The sequence below is a fragment of the Bidens hawaiensis genome, unplaced genomic scaffold, assembly GCF_021521415.1.
Source record: "Bidens hawaiensis isolate Kalapana, Puna unplaced genomic scaffold, B.hawaiensis_p1.1 tig00003536_1, whole genome shotgun sequence".
Taxonomy (NCBI): Eukaryota; Viridiplantae; Streptophyta; class Magnoliopsida; order Asterales; family Asteraceae; genus Bidens; species Bidens hawaiensis.
Window position 1 is genome coordinate 1,524,455 of NW_027491199.1, and position 22,885 is coordinate 1,547,339.

Below are 22,885 nucleotides of genomic sequence, written 5' to 3' on the forward strand. Positions count from 1 at the left end.
CTCGTATATGTTGTGTGTTGCATAAAATTTGTAACAATAAACGTGTTTTAATTGTCATTAACCGGCTTTTAATATACAATCAGAAAGTTAATAAATAACCGACATCTTCCATGGAGCAAGAATATAAATTTTCCTAAAGTTTATTGAATGCTTTAAACAAGGCTACTCAACTTTTATATAGTCATTTTCATATAAAGAACTACGGTATCTTCCTACTTAACTTTAACTCTATAACTGGTAGGTAGACCCCCCGCGTTAGGGGGTAGCGACAAACCCATTAAAAAGGAGCATGATCGATAAGTAGACAGATTAATCATAAAGATGTACCATGCATCTAACCGCCTCTACATCCACGGTGTACATACAAATACATAAACAAATAAATGAATAATATATAAGCTAATAGATAAATCTGGAAACTAATAAACAAATAAAGAGCAAATGAACAATCAAATACATTCAACATAATCCCCACACCCTAAACCTTTATGTTGGCTAACTTCAATCGGTCATGTCGTTGAAAGGTTTTATTTTTTTGTTTCAAGGACCTCCGACTCTAAGTATCGTTCACCTTCGCTAGACGTCTGCTCAAGTACAAAGTTTCACATCAATAAGATGAACGTCAACTAAAATAATAAGAATGACATAATATGACTGATTATATTATGAAATTTATGCCAAGTTTGAGTTAATAATTTGGTTAAATATCACTCACCTGCTCTGCAGATGTCCCAGCTCCCAACACGGTAAGTGAGATCATAGGAATCTCATTACCCTATTTACATATATAAATAAGGGGGTGTTTGGGATTGCTTGTATCAACAATTAATTGTTTCTTATTAACAACATTAAGAAATTAAATAGATATGTCCAATAAGTTGTTTTAGGGGTGCTTGAGTTAGTTACTTAAAGGGGCCTATTAGTTTAAATTTTACAATTATAATATAATAAGCTTGTCCAAACGCTTCTTCCAAAGTTTTTTTCACACCTTATTATACAGATCTTAGACTATTTTTAATAATTCTCAAACTCACAGGGTATAAATAGTCTATTGTCTAATCTGCGTGGTTTTTACAGTTAATCCTTACGCTCTTTAAGCAATAAAATCTCTTAGCCAGAGTTAACAATTATAAACATATCTAGAGGCATTTTAGCTTCAAAAACTACAATGTTACTCATAAAACTGAATGATCTGCCTCCAAAAAACTAATTAGCATACAGTTTAATTACATATATAAGGGCCATAACCACTAATAAACATCCATAAATAATTGCATTCTCTATAACTGCACCAAAATAATAAAATTAAGACTTTGAAAAAAAAAACATATGAAACTAACCTTCATAACTAACTCCAAAGGAGAAAGAGGCAAATCAAAACCACTAACCCACTCACCACCCCAAACACATCTTCTCCGTTCATGCTTGAATCAAAAGTTGCTAGAAAATATAATAATGCGGTGTTCGGTTGAACCGGAGATTTAACTTAATTGCAATATGTAACCTGCGCAAGCCATAACAAATAACAAAAAAGAGGCTCAAACAACATCATCGCCTATAAATCATTTAGGTAAAGGGGTTTACTTTGACTGAACCCGACAGGTTTTACGGCCCTTACCCCAAAAAGAGGCTCACACAACAACATCCGCCTTTAAACCGCGTTTAGCTAATAGGGTTGTGTACGGTTGAACCTGACATGCTCAGAGCCTCTGACAACATCGCGTATACTTAGGAAACCATCATGGCTTTAAATAATATTAGTAAAATCAAAAGTATACAGTTAGAGGCCCACAATCCCGTCACCTAGGGTAGGAACTCGGCAACGGTGAAATTCAAGATCCGTACAACAGCAAAGACAACCCCCCAACAGTCCACCACCATCCATACTTGCAACTCATAAATTCAAGAAAATGAGAATCCAAATTTGTTTGTGTAGACATGCACAGCATCAACTTTTATGCAGATAAAATTACTATATGATAATTGAAAAACAGAATTCTACACTTTCTTATTGCGACAACGTGAACTGAAAGCCCAAAATTGGACAATATATAGTACTATCAAAAGGGTTAGCGTGCTCAGATCGAAGGTGAGATCAGTTTCAAATGATTCGTGGCACAACAAAGTTTAAGTAAATGAAAGTTGCATAATGAATCCAATTAGGGTCTTATAACATCGTTGAAGCTTCGGTACTTAGATTGGTTTCAAACCATCATCATAGCACAAAAAGATCAAAATAAATCAAAGGTGCAAAACAAACAGGCTCGGGTCCGGGGGCAACATGCATTGCCATGCCAGAATCCGGAGCATCATCACAGCGATAAACCATAGAGAATAAGAAATTAATCAACATACATCGCCGTTCGATAGCCACCACAGACCCCATGACCAAAAGTCATGGACTAACGATTAGAATATCCGCACTTTCTTCATATGACAGATGTCAAAATTCACAATGATGAACAAAGCCCAAGTTATCTTTCATTCCTAGATTTAATAAGTAAAGCAACCGAAATCCTACCCAAAAACACAAAAAGTTTAAAATGTGTATGTATATATGCAGGCCAAACATGTAGCAATAATGATAGCATGTCACATCGAATACCTTGTATGCAGATTGGAATGTAACACTAAAAGCTCAATTACAACTTCCACCAGCTTATTATGATAAGCAAATAATAGTGTAAAATTAAGTTAAGCATCTTTATAAACAACTTCATCTACAGGATAAGTAGTTGAACCCAGAAAAGTAAAAGAAACCCATGAGTCTGACGACCGCCACTGCTACCTAGGGTTTCAAAATCGAACCCGGCAACAGTAAGCGATGAAACCAAGATGAATCATAGAGCATGAACATACCATATCACTGCCACACCCCACACCGGCCGGCAACATTCGAGATCGAAGCCGCTACAAACGTGTTTGTGTCCATCAACACCACACCACCGCCACCAAGAGTCCGGAAATCGAACTCGGCAACAGTGGCGGGAGAACTTTTAGTGGATTACGACCGGAGATGCGATGCCGATGAGGAGAAAATGGAGCAAACGGTGGCGGTGATGAGAATGTGAGATGGTGGTATGATGATTTTAAGAAACAAACGTGGACACAAAAGACGAAGAGAGAGATATAGTGGATTTTGTGGTCCAGTTAAAAAGATGAACAAACAAAGATGCACATGGTACAATATAGATAAAGGTTAAGAAAGGTTTACAACAATTCATGCATAGAATGCAAGTAGACAATGCCTAAAGAGTTCTCTTTTAATATATATATATATATATATAACTATGTTAGTACCCGTGTTACACACGGGTTGATATTAGATACATAACTTTATAACCGCAGTCATTGAAATTCAGATGCTTTTTAAAAAACATGCAACAAACTGGTGATCAAAATCATAATATTTTTTTATTTTCATATTAAACATATACACATAATAAACATAACTTAGTAACCAAACTATTGATTATTCAAATTGTCATAATACAAGCTTAACACTAAAACAAAATAAATATACACATTAAAAGGAGAGACCAAAAGAAGATCTAAACATGTCGGAGTCAAATTTACTAACCATCAACTTCTTCAAAATTTCACCCAAAAAAAACATATTACCTTCACAACCTGACAAACAAAATAAACGATTATGGAAGTTTATTGTACGTTTTTTTAAGTTTCTAGTTATGAACTAAACTAATAACTTAAACAGAATAAGTGCTACTGAATAATGAAAGTAAAAATTTAGAGTAATCAACTACATAACTAAGTTACTGAATTAGTGTTACCTTAAAATTAATCTTCAGATTCCAAAGAGTTTAGAATATCATCAAAATTTGACTCATAGTTCTCACATTCTAACAACCATTTTACCTTCTCACTAACTTCATTTTCCAAATCCAAATGTGCCCTTTCTTTTCTAACATTAGCAAGCTTCAAGTGATTCAAATCTTTTAAAAGAAACATATCATTAGATTCTAATATTGATTTAGGATAGTACCCGTGTTACACACGGTGAAACATATTTAAAACATAATATATATGTAACATCATATAAATTTAATGAAATGCAAATGTTGTACTTATAAATAAATTATACTTATACATGAATTATAAGACATCATAACTTATTTGAATCAAATACAAAAACATATAAAGACTAAAAAAATGAAAAGTTAAAATATTGTATAACTTATACCATCAGTATAATAATAAGCAAACACGAGTACTAAAAAAAATAAAACAATTCTACAATATTTTTCAACAAAACTTCTATCTCAATGTTGATTAAAAAGATAAACTCTATCTAAGACATTTATTACACATCAATAATTGTAATGTTTATCACTCTAAGATAATACTCGTGTTTATTTACACACCAATTTTAAACATTTCACATAAATGATAAAAGATGTTAAAAGATAAAAAAATATATAAGACATTTCTTTTTATAAGTATATTATAAAATTATGTTGCAAAACAAACTATTATGACAATTAAGAAAATAAATTTAGTCTTTCATAATACTATAATTAATTGATATTTACAATAAAGTTTTAATCAATATTCAATAACATGTTAAAATCCATTCAAGTGTGTTTGACATATAGTTAATTCTAATATATATCATTTAGGAATTAGCCAAAGCTTTCTCTTTCATTTTTATAACTCTTTTGTGGATAAATTATATTAAATTATTACTGAATACATATAATAATAAATAACATATTCGAGAAAACAAATATTTAACATTAGGGTGGCCCAACCAAAATATTAAAGAGTAAGATTGTATACATAAAAAATTAATAGTTACACAAACTTGCTATATTAGCAAAGTTATGAAAATGTTTAAATCGTATTATCCCAGCATGAACTTTCAAAAATTTCCGTTCAAAAACAAAAGCATTTTGCTTTAGAACCTGAAAAACAAAGCAAACCCTGCAACCTGATTAATTATGAAACAAAAATGTTAATATATGTCATAATGAGTTTATGTTAACATTAATATCTATATGTAAAACTAAAAACAAAATGTGTTTTTCAAACACGGGTTGAAAATATAAATAATCGTTATGGGAATAAATAATCGTTATTATTGATATCTAGATTAGAGCCCGTGTTACACAAGGTTGAAAATATAAAAACAATAACATAAGAACTTGTAAAATATATACTTAATTTTTTCAAACACGGGTCATAGTTCAATATGGTTCCAAATGAAGTATTTGAACTAACAATATATTTCAAACCCGGGTAATATTTAAAACGAAAGTACAAAATAATTCATAGTAGCTGTAGAGATTATAATATTATATTTAAAATTTAAATAGATTGGAAGATAATTTTGAATTTCGAATTGTTAATATTAAAGTCTATAACTTAATTTTGTAAAGTTCATATAAAGGTTGAAAATTATAGTCAAATCATTATTCATTATCATTATTATAAAATAAAGTCTAAATCATATACCAAAGATGTATACAATTACCGAAAAATTAATTTGAATTTGAATTTGAATTGGGGGAAATAAATTGAAATTGCTTATTGTAAATAATGTAAATTATAAACCCATCTCTAACATTTGGTAACTATTGTAAATTATTGTAAATAATAACGAACTTGTTAGAACATAATATTAGAATATATATTAGGATATAATTTTATAAGATAAATATAAATAACAACGAACTTGTAAAGTATAATTTTAATAATGTCTAAACTAAACATAATATGAATGAGATATTTTTGTAATTTATGAAAATACCATCCTTAACACTATAATCAAAATTTAAATGTATATAAGTTATTATTGTAAAGAGAATATATATTCCATTTAAATGTTAGTCAAATCATTATTATGGATCATTACTTATAAATTAAAGGTTAAATTATATGCAAAATTTGACTTGCATTGCATAATAGATGTTGAAACTTTATTCTCTTTTGTGGATTTACTTTAGGAAGTAGTACTTTTAAAATATTTAGAACGAAATTTGAAACGCTAAGTTGTAATTTTATAACAAAAATATAAATAATAACATACTTGTAAACTATAATTTTAATAATGTGTAAATTTAACATAATCTGAATTAGAATTTTTTGTTCACATAAATATAATATTGGAAAAACAGTTGGATATACAAAAATGCCGGAAAGTATAAACATGACATTAATATGTTAGTCAAACATATATATTCCAAATAAAAATATGATTTATATATAAACAGGACAGCTTCATCAAATAAAAATACGGTTTAAATAGGAAACATGTTGATATATATTCCATGTAAATGTTAGTCAACCTATTATTATGGACATTAATCAAAAATTCAAATTTAAATCATATACAAAAAATGTAGAGAAATACCATACACAAATTCGAGAACTTCATTTACTTATTTATGTAAATTGTAAATTAGTCAACTTATTATTATGCATCGATTATGGACAATTAATCTTAGAGAACTTATAATTATGTAAATTATGACTAATTAATTTCAAAATAAGTTTTTATGATATAAAAAACTATATTCAATTCCGGTAAATTCATATTAAATTTGACTTTGGTGAAATGATTTTAAATTAATTTATAATTCGTTAAGATTGATTAAATTTGACTTGGGTGAAATTTAACTTGGAATACAATAATTATATTATAAATGATAGTAACAAAGTACTATAAATATGAGTTTAACCATCATAACGTATTTGAATTTGAATTTGACCATCTATAAATCACAATCTCATATAACAAATCAATCAATTAAATACGTTATAATATTCATGTTAATTATGTAATTTAAACAAATTAGGAAAGTCAAACTAAATAAATTGTATTAATGGGATACTTAATTGAGTCATTTGATTTTAAGTTTAAAATATATGGTTTTTAGGAAAGTCAAACTAAATAAATCATTTGATTTTAAGTAATTTTTGATATATTAATATTATCATCTAAATTTATGATAAAAAATTTTAAATTAACTTACACCAAAAATAAATATAAGAATAATAGTTTTTATGATATATAGTACAAATTAGTTACTTATTTATGTAATGATAATATAAATAGAAATAATTTGAAATTAATGTAAATTATAATGTGGAAAATGGACGAAGATGTAAATTTATAATTATTACCTATTTATAAAATTTTATGGTTGTCTATAAGGATTATCTATTTATGTCAATTATGAAAGTGTAGAAATAAAATGAAAATTAAGGAAAATCAAAGAATATAAAATGTTTTAATGGGATTATTAAATTACAATATTTATGTTAATTATGAAACTTTAAAATCGGTTTGTTTATAAATTAAGGAAAGTCAAAGAATATAAAATGTTTTAATGGGATAATTAAATCACAACATTTATGTTAAGGAAGTTATTTAAAACATTAAGGAAAGTCAAACAAAATAAATGGTATTAATGAGATAATTCATATCGAATACATTAAAACACGCCGGAAAAAAAATATAGATAAACTAATCTCGGATCTCCGATATACAATCGTATTTTATTTTTTATAAACAAAAGAAGATGAATATACATGAATATTAATAAATTAACAAAATAAAATATACATCAACATTAAAATTAAAATCTATACATACTATAAACTCATAATCATTCCGTGAAATTAAATTATATGAGTCGGCAATTACCTGAAATAATAAAAAGGAATATTAATATTGATATTATGGATTATTTTAATTATAACTAATAACCGAAAAATTTAAAAGGTGTTAACGGATAAACGAAATTTAAAGATGTTACCGGAAAAAATATTGTATAAGCCGTGACAGTCACCGGAAAATGTTACCAGAAAATGTTACCGAAAAATGTTACCTGAAAAAATAAAAAAGAATATTAATATTGATATATTGAAAATGTTACCGAAAAAACTTACCAGAAATACTAACCGGAAAAACGTAACAACGGAATATAAGATTTTGATTAACAAACTAAAATGAAATCTTCAGCAAATTAAACGGGTAAATAACCTGAAATAATGTAAAGCAACCATTGTTATAGGTATAAAATATAGCCGGAAAAAACTTAACGGAAAATCTTACCGGAAATACTTACCGGAAAAATGTAACAATGGAATATAAGATTTTGATTAACAAACTAAAATGAAATATTCAGCAAATTAAACGGGTAAATAACCTAAAATAATGTAAAGCAACCATTGTTATAGGTATAAAACATAACCGGAAAAAACTTAAATGGAAAATCTTACCGGAAATACTTACCGTAAAAACGTAAAACGTCCACATATCACCTTCAAGCCAGTTTATGATTTACAACCTAAACTGATTTTAATAAAATCAGTTAACAATGAGAATAAACATAAAAATGTTAGAAGAAACAATAACCGGAAAAATAATTAGGTTGCCGGAAATAAATAGATAAACAGTAGGAAGTTTATTATAAAATACAAACTTACCGAAAAATTGATACAAATGTTGAATGATATTCGCCGGAATATATTAACAGGTGAATGTATTACCGGTAAATAACAAATATCGTTGTTAACCATGAAATCTCATAATTTGATTAACAAAGTTAAATGAAGTATTCCAACAAATATAAAAAAACATTGTTATAAACATAAAAGGAAAAAATAACCGGCAACACTTACCGGAAAAACGTAGAATGTCCACATATCACCTTCATGACAGTTTATGATTTACAACCTAAACTGATTTTTTTAAAATCAGTTAACAATGAAAATAAACATAAAAAGCTTAGAAGAAGGAATAATCGAAAAAAATAATAAGGTTGCCGGAAATTAATTTATATAATTTACCTTGCATCGGAAAGATTAACCGGAAATAAGAGGCTTAGAGCGGCAATTAGGGTTTCTGAATAGTGGCAGCAGAAGAAATTAGACTAAAATATAGTATTTGAATTTACGGGTTAATGGGTTGAATGGATATCCGAGACCCGCGAGAAAATAAGCTTAAATGGGTTAATGGGTTAAATATTGTTTAATTGCTGAGTTGGCATGCTTAAGAAAGGAAATTGATGACATGGAGTTGAGGTGGCATCCTATGTGGACACTCTAGAATGGTGACATGTGGAAATTGTTCCTTGCTTTAATAATATGTATAGATATATAATATGACTGTTATCTATAATATATATAAACGAAAACATAAAAATCATACGTGTCGCGATGTGGTCGCTTCCCCTTTTTTTGGAGTCACCAGATTTGTTTGATTTTTAAATGGAGGCTTCTCATGCATTTGACCCGAATTCATGGGTATGGGTCTTACCAAACCCAGATATTCCTTAAACGGGTTATAACATCTCATTAAATTAAAAATTATTCTCACCAAATTATTGATGTAAAAATCCTATAAAATAGGATATACTAAAAATTAATATCTTATTTATTTTAAAAGATATATATATATATATATATTATTTAAATTAAAAAACCAATTTTATAGTAAAAAAAATAAACGAGTCTTGGGTCTCATCAAACCATAAGTATATTATTAACTTTTATAAATATTATTTATAATTAAAAAACTAAATTTATAGTAAAAGAAATAAACTGGTCTTGGGTTTTATCAAAACCATATAGCTTTTAAATCGGGTTATAATATCTCATTTATTTGTGAAACAATTTATCACCAAACCGTAAGTATATTATTAACTTTCATACAATAAAAAAATATAAATTTAAAAAATAAATAAATATTATTACAAATATTATAAAACAAACCCCGGATAAAAACTAATATTATATAAAGAAAAAAACTTAATAATTCTCATAAAAAGTTTTGTACAGCGTATACGTGCCTAAAACAACTAACAACCGTTACCAGACACTCGACATCACCAATCGTATCGGATATATATTTGTTTTTCTTATATATTTATTGTTTTTATTTGAATGAAATGTAACAAGATCATTATTTTATAAGTTATATAAAACAGAATTGTGTTTATAAAGTAGCCGCCTGTATGAAAGGATGAGCTTATGTGTCGGTGTCGGTGTCGGTGTGGTTGTGGCCCGGCCAAACGAATGCCAACGCGTTGCCTACTCCAGAGTGTTACAGCGCATGCCATGTATTATTTTCACTATATTTGTATTATTATTATTAGAATAAAGATTGATTTTCTAATAAGCAAAACAAATGTAAATGATTGAATATGTTTTAGCTATTTTACATGATTCTTTTGTGAAGGGTTACTTTAGTAAACAATTAAATATAGAAAAGCTAGCATATGTTTCACGTAAATGTATCAATAGGGCCCGATTATTTGGTTAAGTATGTGTAACAACACACTTTTAAATTACAAAGCAAAGTATGAGGATAGATGCCTTAATACGAAATCCAACTATAGTGATTTGAGTTGATACCAATATATAAGTAGTCTTGTCAGGGGCTACGTATCTCATGGATACATTATCTTTTGTAATAACGCAGGTGCAATTTGTTTACCATCCAACCTAGTACAACACGAACGAGGCTAACATGTGAATTTTGATTTTGACTTGGTCAAAGTTTTGTGTGTTGCATATTCCATTGACGCATTAGTTTGCAAGACATATATGATAACCATCTAAGTTATTTGTTGAATTTTGATTCACTTAAAAGCAGTCAATAACCACTAGCTTTATATAGATGTTATTTTAGCTATGGATATTTAAAAGATGTTTATTTATTTATCACATTGCTAGATATAGATATCTATAATTATGACCAGTTTATAACACTTACCCAATGTTACACGTTATAACTTCATATAATTGAAAAAACCATTAAATGTTGATTGACTATGTACCTACAAAAATGACCTATGTGATACATCAATGTAACAAGAGTAACATAAAGACAGCTTATACTATAAAACCAAAGTTTTAATATCTTCTATTAGTAATTTAGCCTAAAGAGTATACACTCGGGGTTCACATACTATTCTAATCACTTTTCATTGCACACCCTTGACGTGCATCAACCGAATCTTCTACCTATATCACAGTTTAGACTATAGATAGACACTTCAAACCTATCAAAATATACATCAAATATCCAGAGAGTACGTAACGACAGTCGTATATTAAATACCAAAAACCGATAAACCAATCATTTATATATATAGTGCATGCCACCCTGACATTATTATATAGTTTAACAAAAAAAACACAAACTATAAATATTTATATTTATAATTATAAAAATAGAAATATACTGTATCAACTTAAACCTATACAAATACAAATGTAGAATAACAATTAAGAGACTGAAAATTCTACTGGTGTTGTTTTTGGTAGGAAGAAAAAGTGTAGTAATAATTAGTTTTCAAAAGCTACTTTAAAAATTCTACTCTACTCTACCCTACTCATCTTGAGGCCTATATTTATCATCATCGCATTTCCTTTATTCATTCCGAGCAACCAAACACTCTCTGTAACAACTTCTTCTTCCATCTTTTAAGATGGCTAAAGAAAAAGAAGTCTCCGAAAACCCTAATAATCTAAAGAACAATAATAATAATAATAATAATAACAATAAAATGTTCATCGGAATCGTGTGGAACTGCGTCCCGGAGCTCAAACTCCTCCTCTCCGCCCTCCTCTTCTTCTGCTCCCTCATCACTCTCTTCCAATTCTTCCCCAATCACCTCTCCTTCTCCGTCCAAGACCTCCGCCACTGCGCCTCCTTACCACCACCCTCTTCCGTCATCCCACCACCACCACCGGCACTAGCTCAAATCCAACACGACGTCACCCTCCCAACCGGCGTAATCAAACGCAGCTTCAACGCCTACGGCACCGCAGCTTACAACTTCATATTAATGTCAGCTTACAGAGGCGGACTCAACACATTCGCCGTCATCGGCCTCTCCTCCAAACCTCTCCACGTCTTCTCCAAACCTACTTACCTCTGCGAGTGGGTCCCACACAACACCACCAAACAAAACCTAACCGTCTCCGGCGTCAAAATCCTCCCGGACTGGGGCTACGGCCGCGTCTACACCGTCGTCGTCGTCAACTGCACCTTCCCCTCTTCCGTCGGCCACGACGCCTCCGGCGGCACACTCTTCCTCCACGCCTCCACCTCCGGCGGCGGCGATGCCAGCTTCAACCTCACCGACACGATCCAAACGGTCACTGAACCTGCCGGAAGCTTCAATCAGATTCAGGTCCAGTTCACGTCTCCTCCGAAATACGATTACTTATACTGTGGATCCTCACTGTACGGTAACCTAAGTCCGCAACGGATCCGTGAATGGATAGCTTACCACGTGAAGATGTTCGGTGAGAAGTCGCATTTTGTGATCCACGACGCCGGTGGTGTGCATCCGGACGTGATGGCGGTGTTACACCCCTGGATCGAGAAAGGATATGTGACAGTGCAGGATATTCGAGAGGAAGAGCGGTTCGATGGTTATTATCATAATCAGTTTCTAATTGTGAACGATTGTTTGCATCGATACAGATTCATGGCCAAATGGATGTTTTTCTTCGATGTGGATGAGTTTATTTTCGTTCCGAAGAAGAGTACGCTTAAAAGTGTGATGGATTCGTTGTCCGAGTACACGCAGTTTACGATTGAGCAGCGGACCATTAGTAATAAGCTTTGTTACCTTGATGATCATCCTGGTAAAATCTACAGGTATGAATTGATGCTTCAATATTATTATTATTTAGATTTAGTTTTACAAATGTGGTAATTAAATTATTAATAATTGATTTAGGAATAAGTGCTTGCTTGACCTTTGTCACATAATCGAATAATTGCTGGTCCAGTCACATGTAATGTGTTCCCAATTTGATATTAGATCTGAATTTGGAAAGTGTTAAATTGTTTAGTTAAGTGGCATGATGATGATATCTAGCTGTTATTTTTAATCATATTATTACATTTTAGGGTTCATACTTGATGACATTTGGAAGGAAAATATATTTGAGTTATTATGAATATTAAATGGACATGAATATCTTTGCGAGTGAGAATAATAATTGCCACTTCACTCGTGGCTGTTCATTTGGATCCCATTGGGAGACTGAATGTGACCGTTAGGTGGGTTATTTGTACGTTTCTACTTGTTTTAGTCTCAGCACTTTTTCTTAACAACTGACTAATTTTATTTTATTTTATTTTTGAAAAATAAAATCATAAATGAAGAATAAGTTGGCAAAAGAAAATAGCGTACTTTAGAATAAGTTGGCAAAATCTAACACTGTTTTTTAACATGACTATGAAAATATACTCTAGTTATATGGGGCCCAACATTAATCCTACCCTACACTTGTTTTAAGATCGTGTCCGGTGTCACCTAAATATAACCTGTTTTAACTCATTTTTTTAAATGAATTGTTGGGTAATACAATCTGTTTTATATAAACACATTTAAGGGTTGACCTGTTTAAACGAACATTTGCCATCTCAAATATTATTTATATGATCAAACCTGTTAACTTCAGTAGTACTAGTTTCTAAAACTATGGCAAGCCGGGACCAAATTATTTTCATGTCATGTCAGAATTGCGACCATTATGTGTAACTAAAAATCAATTATTTTGATGATTATTATTCGTTGTCACATGTGATTGTTCTTTAATGTCCATGAAAGTGATATATAAGTGTAGCTACCATCTAATGGTTACGATTTCGGTATTTTTGACAGGAAATGGGGGATTGAGAAGCTGGTGTATCGGGACATGGTGAAAGGAATAAGGAGGGATCGAAAATACGTGGTGCAACCACGTAATGTGTTTGCAACTGGCGTACATATGTCTGAAAACACGGTGGGGAAAACGACACATAAAACTGAAGGGAAGATAATGTACTACCATTATCATGGGACGATATCCGAAAGAAGAGAGCCATGTAGACAGCTTGTGAACACGACGGAGATGAAGGTTGGGAGTACACCGTACATGGTTGACACGACGATGAGGGAGGCGGCTTTGGCAGTTAAGCGATTCGAGATGCGAATGATTGGATCTGCCCTTCTCACCACCCGTCAATAACAATAGCAATAAGAGTATTAATATTTTCTATATTTTCTTATTTTATTGTTATGTATAGATAGATAAAAATTAAGAAGTTTGTTTGTAAACATTTACTCTTTCTGCTCAATCAGCCATTGTTTTATTCTATATATAAAAGATCTAGGATTTTTGGAGAAATTCTTTTGATTTTAGTTTAGGGTTTATAAAAGTTATTAAAAAGAGGAAAATGAAATAAAAATAGACAAAAACGTTTTTAATGAGCTGGACCCCTCCCGTCTTTTCAATTGGTATAATGTAGCTAAAATCAGTGATGCTTCTGTCGCCAACCAACGGTCTCGATTCAATGATTCTAAAGACTGATTTATATTATAAGCATAATGGTTTATAGGGTGGATTAAAGTGCTTTTAATTTGGGTAATTCCCGATAAAACATCATCTTCTTGCCTTTTTGTTTTAACCTAGAAATCATATAAGAGCATCACAATAGGGTCCAATAGCCATCTCCACTTTGGTGGGATGGTAAAGGCTTAGGCCTTTGGGTGAGAGGTCCAGGGTTCGATCCCTGACAATGACGGTTTATTGTAAATAGTAGGAGACAAGCTTAAACATTCAAAAAAAAAACAATAGGGTCCAATACCCAAGGTTTGGACGATATGGCAAGAAACACAAACAAGGGTAGACTTAATTTGTTGTTGTGAGAGTAAAGTTTGAATTGTGAAGTTTGTTTATGCAAACTTGCAACAAACAAGGCGTGGTGGGTTTATTTTTCCACCCTCTCACATGGACATATACATATATAATGTGGTTTTAATAATATTTTAATAAGGTATGTAAAGATTTGTTGTTGTAGCAGAAAGTTTGGAATCTAATATGGCGTTAATGTGTCGGTTTGTTGATGTGGATGCTCTAAGTAGCACCTTATTTTACATTCCCTTTATTTGACCTGAAAATCATATAAAATAGCACCTTATTTTACATTCTTTTTATTTTAATCTTTAGTTATTCCGACATCCTTTGATCTATTCAATACTCACCATACAAGCCCTACGAGAGGGAGAGGGACGTATGCAGAAAAAGGTATTCGGTTACCACTAGCCTTGCGTGAACACCAACATCGTGAACCTATTGCTCAATTGACGTAACTCAAATCATGGAAGAGAGAAGGGGGGGGGGGGATTGATGGGGAATGCGGTAGGGATGAGCAAAATCGGGACTGGTACCGGTATCGAATCGGTACCAAAGTTTTGAGTACCGGTACCGGTATGATACGGGACCGAACCGAATATTTCAGTATATTCGGTTCGGTATCGGCACCGGTACCAAGAATTCGAGATTTTCGGAACCGGGACCGGTCGGTACCGGTACGATCACGATCTCATCCCTAGAATGCAGTAGGGATGATATCAGTACCCGAAAATCCCGATCTCAAAAATCACAAACTCATGGTACCGGTATTTAAAGTAAAATTTATAGAATACGGGTCCTGTACCGATACCGTACCGATACCGAAAAACTTGTAAAAAAACCAAAATACATGATAAATACATTTTTCATTAACCTCTATTCATCGTAAAATAATATGCTTTTGATTTTTAATCTGATGACATATATTTTAACATGTTAGTTAGTACCAACCCCATCTTCCCACTATCTTGCATCATATCAATCTTTGTGTTGATAAGATTTTAACGAGTTAAAATCGTAAAAAAGTAAAATAAAAAAAAATCGTCTTGATATATATATTTATTAGTATTTTTGACCAAATAACTTTTTTAACAACGTTTAGAGCCACCATAATATATTCGGATAAGTATTTCTAAGACAAGATGTCAATCGTTCATATTGATTTTGACGCTCTAGATCTGACTTACTTTATAATATTAAGAAAAAAACCTACTAATATAGGAAACTTCATTAGACTAGAAGACTGTGTTTTCGCCGGTTAATAATCATAAAAATGAAAAAGAAAAGAAAAGAAAAAAAAAACAGAAACATTAATAATGATAATGAAAAGAGTAAAATTATAACTAACATTAAAAAATTGGGTGGCCATAAAACTAGACCGTATTAATGTATCATGTACTCATGTGGTGTTGGGTAAGTGTTGAGGGGCCCATAGCAAGAAACACCAATTGCCCCCATGCTTTTTTGCTGGGGGAGGTAGCGTATCTATTATTGCCTTATATTATTTTTTATTTTTATTTACTGTGAATTATTATTTTCAGCTAAATTAATAAGTCAAGTACATAGCCATATATTATTATGCATATAAGTTGATATTTATAGGCTATTGCGATGTTTGCTGTATTTTCTATCATTAGTTCTTGGGCATTTCCTTAGGCATTTTTTATCTGACAAAATCAAATTCTTGATAGAGTAAGGAGTTGTTTGGTAACATTTTTAATGATTTCTTTAAAATGATACTTTTAGTCGGTTAGAGGTAAAGTATGTTTGTTTTATTAAAAGGACATATCTTGAGGGTTTATAAAACCTTTTAATAATTATGTTTTAGGTACATGTCAAATGATTCAGCTCAAGATTTCCAAACAACCTCTAAGTTGGTCTAGCAAACAAACATGAATCCTACACAAATGCATCGCAATAAATTTATTACATAAACACAAATTTTTTCGGAGTATTATATCCATATTACACAAATCAAGTATTTTTCAGGAACCGAGTACGGCTTCAACGGCTCTGATTAGGATAAACAACAAGAGGAGTTTTCACTTCTATCATTTTAATAATACAATGTTTATGAAATATTTTCATTTTGAATATATAAACACTAGACACCCGGTGAAATTAATTAGTAACATAATAGTACATTTAACTTAAATAGTTCTTTCTCAACTCTTTTAAGTCCGATTCTTAGTGAGGATTGATGGATGGACAAAGCCACAAAGGAGAATGGACAATTTAAATTTATACATAAACTACAAAATTATATTTTAGTCTGCATGTGAATACTCAAAAGTTGTTGGTAATGATATGATTGAAGAACATGCAATTTTATACATAATTTTGTAATTTCAACCTTTGTTTTTTAAGTTCTCGAATTTTCATGAAATCGGATATAAATCAAGTTAATTATATGTTGAATTAACACGTAGTTCTCTCTATATGTATTTTGGTATTTTTGTTTCTTATTTGAACAACTTTTTATTGTGTGTGTAATCTACTCTACGCATTCAGAAAGGAACCAAGTTCTTTTAATAAAAAAATAAAAGTAAAAGTTAGACCACAAAATAAGAAAAGAAAAAAGAAATAAAGAATAGCCAATGAGGAGGTAATCTTCATTTTGAAGCAACCTTTTACCGTGTTCTTAAAGTAAAATTTTCTTTACATCTAGTTACTTGTATTTTTAGTTCTCTTTTTATCTCGTCTTCTTTAGCATCTAAGAAATGCCTTATTTTACTATGATGTCAAAATGGGCCTCCGTTAAGTACTATTTTACTATGACATGTATAAATACTTATATTTAAAAGAAGTTTGATATGCCATTTCATTTACTTAAGGGTGAAACGACCAATTAATATGTCATGACTTGATACGTAGTGCTTTGAACAAACTGTGTGGATCACAAATGGATCGTCATGTTAATGGCATGATTGAAAACATGTCTAAATTGTTCAACCCACTTAATCAACCTATGACTCATACAACTTTTAACTTATGATATCAAATAGAATGGTAGGTCGAGGCGACATGTTTATGACCTGTTTATTAAAACGCCACAGTTTTATAGTTTATAAATAATTAATATAATACATATAATATGCTCTGTTATCCGTGTTATTGAACGAGCTATAATTAACTGTGTTAAACGTGTTGTGTAACCCACTTATTAAACATGTCTTATTATAAAGAAAATCGGTCTACAAGAATCTAACATTTCAAAAGTATCGGTGTTTTGACGATTGGATCCTTACTCAAGATCAATCAACCATCCACAAATCACCTAAAAGCATTCAATTTGATTATTATTATTATTATTAGGCATTTGAATCATGACTTGTCTTCTTATGACTCATGAATCAGATATATTCGTTTTTTGAAAGTACTGTTCAAGGAAAAAGCAATACCCTCGCGCAATATCGGTTGATCCTCATACCTGCCCCATCTTATTCCATAAATGGTTGTCCGCAGATTCCATTATCAAGAAGTGCATCCACGTTTCTTATAGCAATTTTTCTTGAGATATTATTAATTCTTTTGGCGTAACATATATATATACACACACTAATAATGATTGGATTTGGCGTATAATTCACCGGGGGTAAGGTATGGGGCAGCATATATCAGGTCGACGTATTATACGCCCCCACCTCTCTTGGTTAGGCAACATACGGGGCAGCATATGTCAAGTTTCTTTTGGCTCGGCAATGTGTTGTGCAGCTGATCCCTTAGACCTAAAAACGAAAACCTAAAGAACCAATCAAATTGGTTTATCACGAATTATTTTCGGTTTTTGTTTCTACAAACTAGCTGGTATGCGAACCGATCCAAATTCATGTATATTAAACTACCACTGCTACAAACAAACATATCTTTATTTCTAAATTTATAATTTAAACTAAGCATCATTACCCCTGGCCCGATCCATGATTGGTTCAACTCGATCCGGGTAACCCGAACTGTACGATACGCTCTTCGGGTGTGAAATAGACACTATCATGTCAAATTTGCAAACTATGTATAGAATTTTTTGCATCATGTCACAAACAGCATACATCAAAATCTATATAAACCACTTAATATACACATCAAAAATCTTTGATGAGCATCCGTCAACTAACCTAACAATATAATCTTCTTACTGGAGAGAATTATAGAAAAGAATCAACACCACTGATATACCAATTATTACTGGAAATGCTGTCACTAAGTACAACGCTCCGTAACCCTGCAGCATACAAACAAAGGATTATCGATCTCAAACGGGTCGACTTCAAATATCGTATTAGGTTCAAGGGTTGTGCATCGGTCGGTTTTGGGCTCAAAGCGAACCAAAAACCGAAATTTTGGTTTTTGAGCTTTTAAAACCATTTGTTTCCACTTTTACCATTTGGGCTTAAAACTTTGGGTCGAAAAAGAATTGATCCAAAATAATGAAATTGGGCAGAGATTTTCGTTAATTAATGATTAATTGATTATTATACATTTGGGTTACAATGTATTAAATTCTTAATAATTACTTAACATTCAATACAAAAAATGAAAATCCACATATTCAGTTCAGTTCCCTTTTTTTCAGTTTTAAGTTACATGCAAAACCGAAATTGAACTGAAGATTCGGTTTTTACGAAAACATAAAACCAAACCCGTCGGCTTTTGTTTGACTTTGGTTACAAATCATTTTTTTGGGTTTCATGCACACCCTTAGGTTGAACACAAACACAAATCATGTATTTATTGATGCCAAAGACATCAACCTTAACCTGGACACACTCAAATTCACATAACTGATTGCGACCCGTTTAATCCATTTATCTAAATGAGTCAAAACGGGTTGACGTGTTGTAATAAATGAGTTAAACGGGTCCATCGTAAACAGGTTGACGGGAAGATCTTTTTAATTAAATAGGTTAACCATGTGAACCTAAACACGACTCGTTAAATTAAACGGGTCAAACACACCAACACAAACACACCAACACAAACACACCCGTTGATTGAACATGCTAGTATGACAATCCAAAACATAAATAATATGGTGTCGTGTTCATGGTTCAGGTCGTGTTAGCATTTGTCACCCATAGTTTTCTTGAAAAAAAATAATTTAATAAAATACCACAGCTGAAGGGACTTCAGTCTCATCAGTGCCATCAACTTCCTCAATCTCAGCTGCTGAATCCCAGTCAATGTTAAGCCTCTTTGCAGCCACTTCAGGATCAACACCAGTGTCCGTAGCCTTCGCGTATAACGATTTTCTTGGCCCCTTTTTTGTTGCTTCAACCTTCATCATAATACATATATTACATCAGAACATTTAATATCTGCACTAATAATCGCATCTTTTCTATTATTGTATCAATGGTTGGTTACCTCTAAATTAGGCCATTGAACCATTTCTTCAGCCAACATTTGAAGAGCCGCACGGTCTCGTGGGATTTTCCCCTCATTTACCTACATTATATAAATCTCAATATCACACATGCATGCAGATCGAACATCATTTGTGCAAAATTCACACACTTTGACTTTTGAATTCAAGCCCAGAAAGTGACCTTTGATATCAAATTGACATTGATATTGTTGCAAAGTTTTCACCAAAATTCTTTGAGATAAACATGTCTTATACTTGGTTTAAAACTGTGAGGCGTGCGAATCACGTATCAGAGGGGCGGGTCTATGTACACCTAAATAAGCTTTCTCTACTACCAAAAGTTGCATATGACGTCTCATATGCTTTACATATAATGATATACCTAATTAATTAATTATCAAGTAAACCTTTCATGATATCTACATCCCTCAGCTTTTTCTTTACATGTTTATAAGGGTGTGCATGATTCTTTTTGATGTTCTCTCGATCTTAAGTCTTTTTGGTTTCGGTTCGGTTTAAAATATTGGCCCAAAATGATGAATGTGGGTCTAAATCCTTTTGCTAACTAATAAGTTAATAACTAATTAATTGTTATATATTTGGGCTAAATATATTTGAGTAACACTATTTTATTACAAATTTATAAATCACTTAAAATTCAAAATTACAAATGAGAATCCATAAGTTCGGTTCATTTTTTTTTCCAGTTTTACTTATATGCAAAACCGTTCACTTTTACAAAAAGTCAAAAACATAAAACAAACCGTCAATTTTTGTTTGAATTCGGTTGTTATGGTTTGTTTTTTCGGTTACAGATCGTTTTTTGTTTCAATTACAAACCCTAATTTTGACTAACTTTGACACAGAACTACATTAGGCACGTCATTTTGCCCCTGATGCGTTTTCCTCACTGCTTTGCGCCTCACACACGCATTTAACAACCAAGGGCTTCCAAATGTTTTTATTTACTGTTTTAAAGATTAAAAAACAAACATGGGTTTAAGTCTTTGAGAGAAGGTACTGACTTCTTCAAGAACAGCAGCCAAGTCCTCTCTTGTTGGAGCATCATTAACATCGATTCCAAGAAGCCTTCTTCGCTCGACTTCTCTCGGGTCCTCAATCATCACTGTTAACTTTACCTAAATGTTCCAATCTTAAAATCACATTAAATAGAGATTGCAATTTCTTTGGAAAACAGTTCAAATGTTCTAGAGAAACAGAGTAAATTGCATAGCACCATAAGAACTTATGGCCAAATGTCCTACTAATTTAAACTAAAATCAACATACTTACTGTATTTCGACAATTCATTAGAGATTAATTAACTCTACTTATGCAAACATTGCAAATCCAGTAATTCAAAACATAGAAAAAGTCGGAACATTTAATATTATAAACCTACGCGCATTAGGTCTATATATTATTATTAGTGTTTGCATTCCGTCCTCTATATACTGTAACGCTTTATCTAATAACCATTTCAGTATTTACTATCTTACATGGTACCAGAGCCGCCAGTAGACACCTAATGTGCCCGTACGTTCATAATCATAATAATAAACCGAATAATATCCAATCTTCGAAAAGAGAGATTACCTCACTAAAAAGCATGTCTCTGTTTTTCTTCAAAAGCTCCAAAACCTACACAAACAAACAAACAAACAAACAAACAAACACTATCCATAAAACCAAACATGGGTTTTGTGTATTTCCACTAAAGAATCATACCCTTTTAATTTGGGAAACATATTCAAGGTCTTGAGGATCTGGGTCTTCATATTCTTCATCATCTTCATCTTCATCATCAATCTTGGTAGTTGATTCAGCAGCAACACTCGATTCAGTTCGAATATCTTCACTGCTAGCAGCAACAATTACACGAATTCTGGTCCTAAGTGTGGTGTTGCAGCTCAACAAGTGTTTATTTTGGCGGGGAAAGGAGATTGAGAGGTTGCAAATTGGTTGAGATGATGTGGAGAATGTGTATAGGGGTAATAATAGTGGTAATTGAGATGAAGCTTTTAAGGAAGTCATTTCTGTCTGGATATGTTGAATTTGTAATAATTTATGAAATTGATTGGGTGGTGGTGGTGTTCATCATCATCATCCCAATTTAGGCAACTTTAATCACTCTGACTGACTCATTGGCTTACGTGAATTGCAGAGAGATCATTATCGGATATCCTATTCCTACCAAATTCGTTGGGCCTGGCCCATAACATATGAGGCCCTGATTTAACAGGCTTAGGCTTCCCAGTAAAATCCAGTCATGTCTAAGCCATTTGCAAGGTTCAGAAGAGCCCAGTGGGATGAGGGCAGACCTTTTTTATTTTTTTTTCCCGTTTTTATTATTATCGAGGTAGAGAGGTTGTTTCTGCTGAGACTTTCGGCTCTAAAACTTAATATGTTTTAAGCTAATCCTTGTAAGCTAGTTTCATAAAAATGAGATATCATGGTGGATCTTTCTCTGACCAAACACCATGTATGACATAGAGTGGATCTCTATGCTCAGTCCTCATATTATCCACATGTGGAATCAATTGAATCAAGCAAGCTACTTGCAATTATTGACTTGTGACTTTCACCCTAAATGAACTGGACCTAACCAATTTGATTTAAACACTATTCAGTTTCACTTTGAAATTACTCAAGAGGTTTATTTATTGCAAACTTCACCATGATACTATTAAATACACATAATAATCTTTATCTTCTAAACCACTTAAGAGGTTTATTTATTGCGATTTTGTCAATATATCATTAGAAATTCAAACTTGAAGAAATATTTCTCAAATCCTAATTAAACGATGATCCCAGACACATGGCTATACTTACAACACATGATTATGTTGC

General features: G+C 31.7%; 2 protein-coding genes across 2 annotated transcripts; one reads left to right on the forward strand and one right to left on the reverse strand.

Moving 5' to 3' along the window:
• The first annotated feature begins 11,459 nt into the window (after nucleotides 1–11,459).
• Nucleotides 11,460–14,054, forward strand: LOC143623751 (galactan beta-1,4-galactosyltransferase GALS3-like). The gene is made up of 2 exons (XM_077094594.1): nucleotides 11,460–12,640; nucleotides 13,656–14,054. Exons 1-2 carry the CDS (start codon nucleotides 11,460–11,462, stop codon nucleotides 13,999–14,001), a joined length of 1,527 nt encoding a protein of 508 aa, XP_076950709.1. The 3' UTR covers nucleotides 14,002–14,054.
• A 4,626-nt stretch (nucleotides 14,055–18,680) lies between these two features.
• Nucleotides 18,681–22,161, reverse strand: LOC143623752 (ycf3-interacting protein 1, chloroplastic-like). Its single transcript, XM_077094596.1, has 7 exons — nucleotides 21,761–22,161; nucleotides 21,629–21,673; nucleotides 21,058–21,171; nucleotides 20,032–20,112; nucleotides 19,778–19,942; nucleotides 18,753–18,889; nucleotides 18,681–18,719 (listed from the first exon to the last, which is right to left on the reverse strand). The coding sequence occupies exons 1-6, from the start codon at nucleotides 22,064–22,066 to the stop codon at nucleotides 18,800–18,802; spliced, it is 801 nt and encodes a 266-aa protein (XP_076950711.1). The 5' UTR covers nucleotides 22,067–22,161; the 3' UTR covers nucleotides 18,681–18,719; nucleotides 18,753–18,799.
• Between the last annotated feature and the right edge of the window lie 724 nt (nucleotides 22,162–22,885).

Excerpts from the sequence above, each read along its gene's own strand:
- LOC143623752 (XM_077094596.1), bottom strand. The coding sequence starts at position 22,066 with ATGACTTCCTTAAAAGCTTCATCTCAATTACCACTATTATTACCCCTA. Across the intron at positions 21,674-21,760 it reads ATGTTTCCCAAATTAAAAGG|GTTTTGGAGCTTTTGAAGAA; the intron begins GTATGATTCTTT and ends TTGTTTGTGTAG. Across the intron at positions 21,172-21,628 it reads GAGACATGCTTTTTAGTGAG|GTAAAGTTAACAGTGATGAT; the intron begins GTAATCTCTCTT and ends TGGAACATTTAG.
- LOC143623751 (XM_077094594.1), top strand. The coding sequence starts at position 11,460 with ATGGCTAAAGAAAAAGAAGTCTCCGAAAACCCTAATAATCTAAAGAAC. Across the intron at positions 12,641-13,655 it reads CATCCTGGTAAAATCTACAG|GAAATGGGGGATTGAGAAGC; the intron begins GTATGAATTGAT and ends TATTTTTGACAG.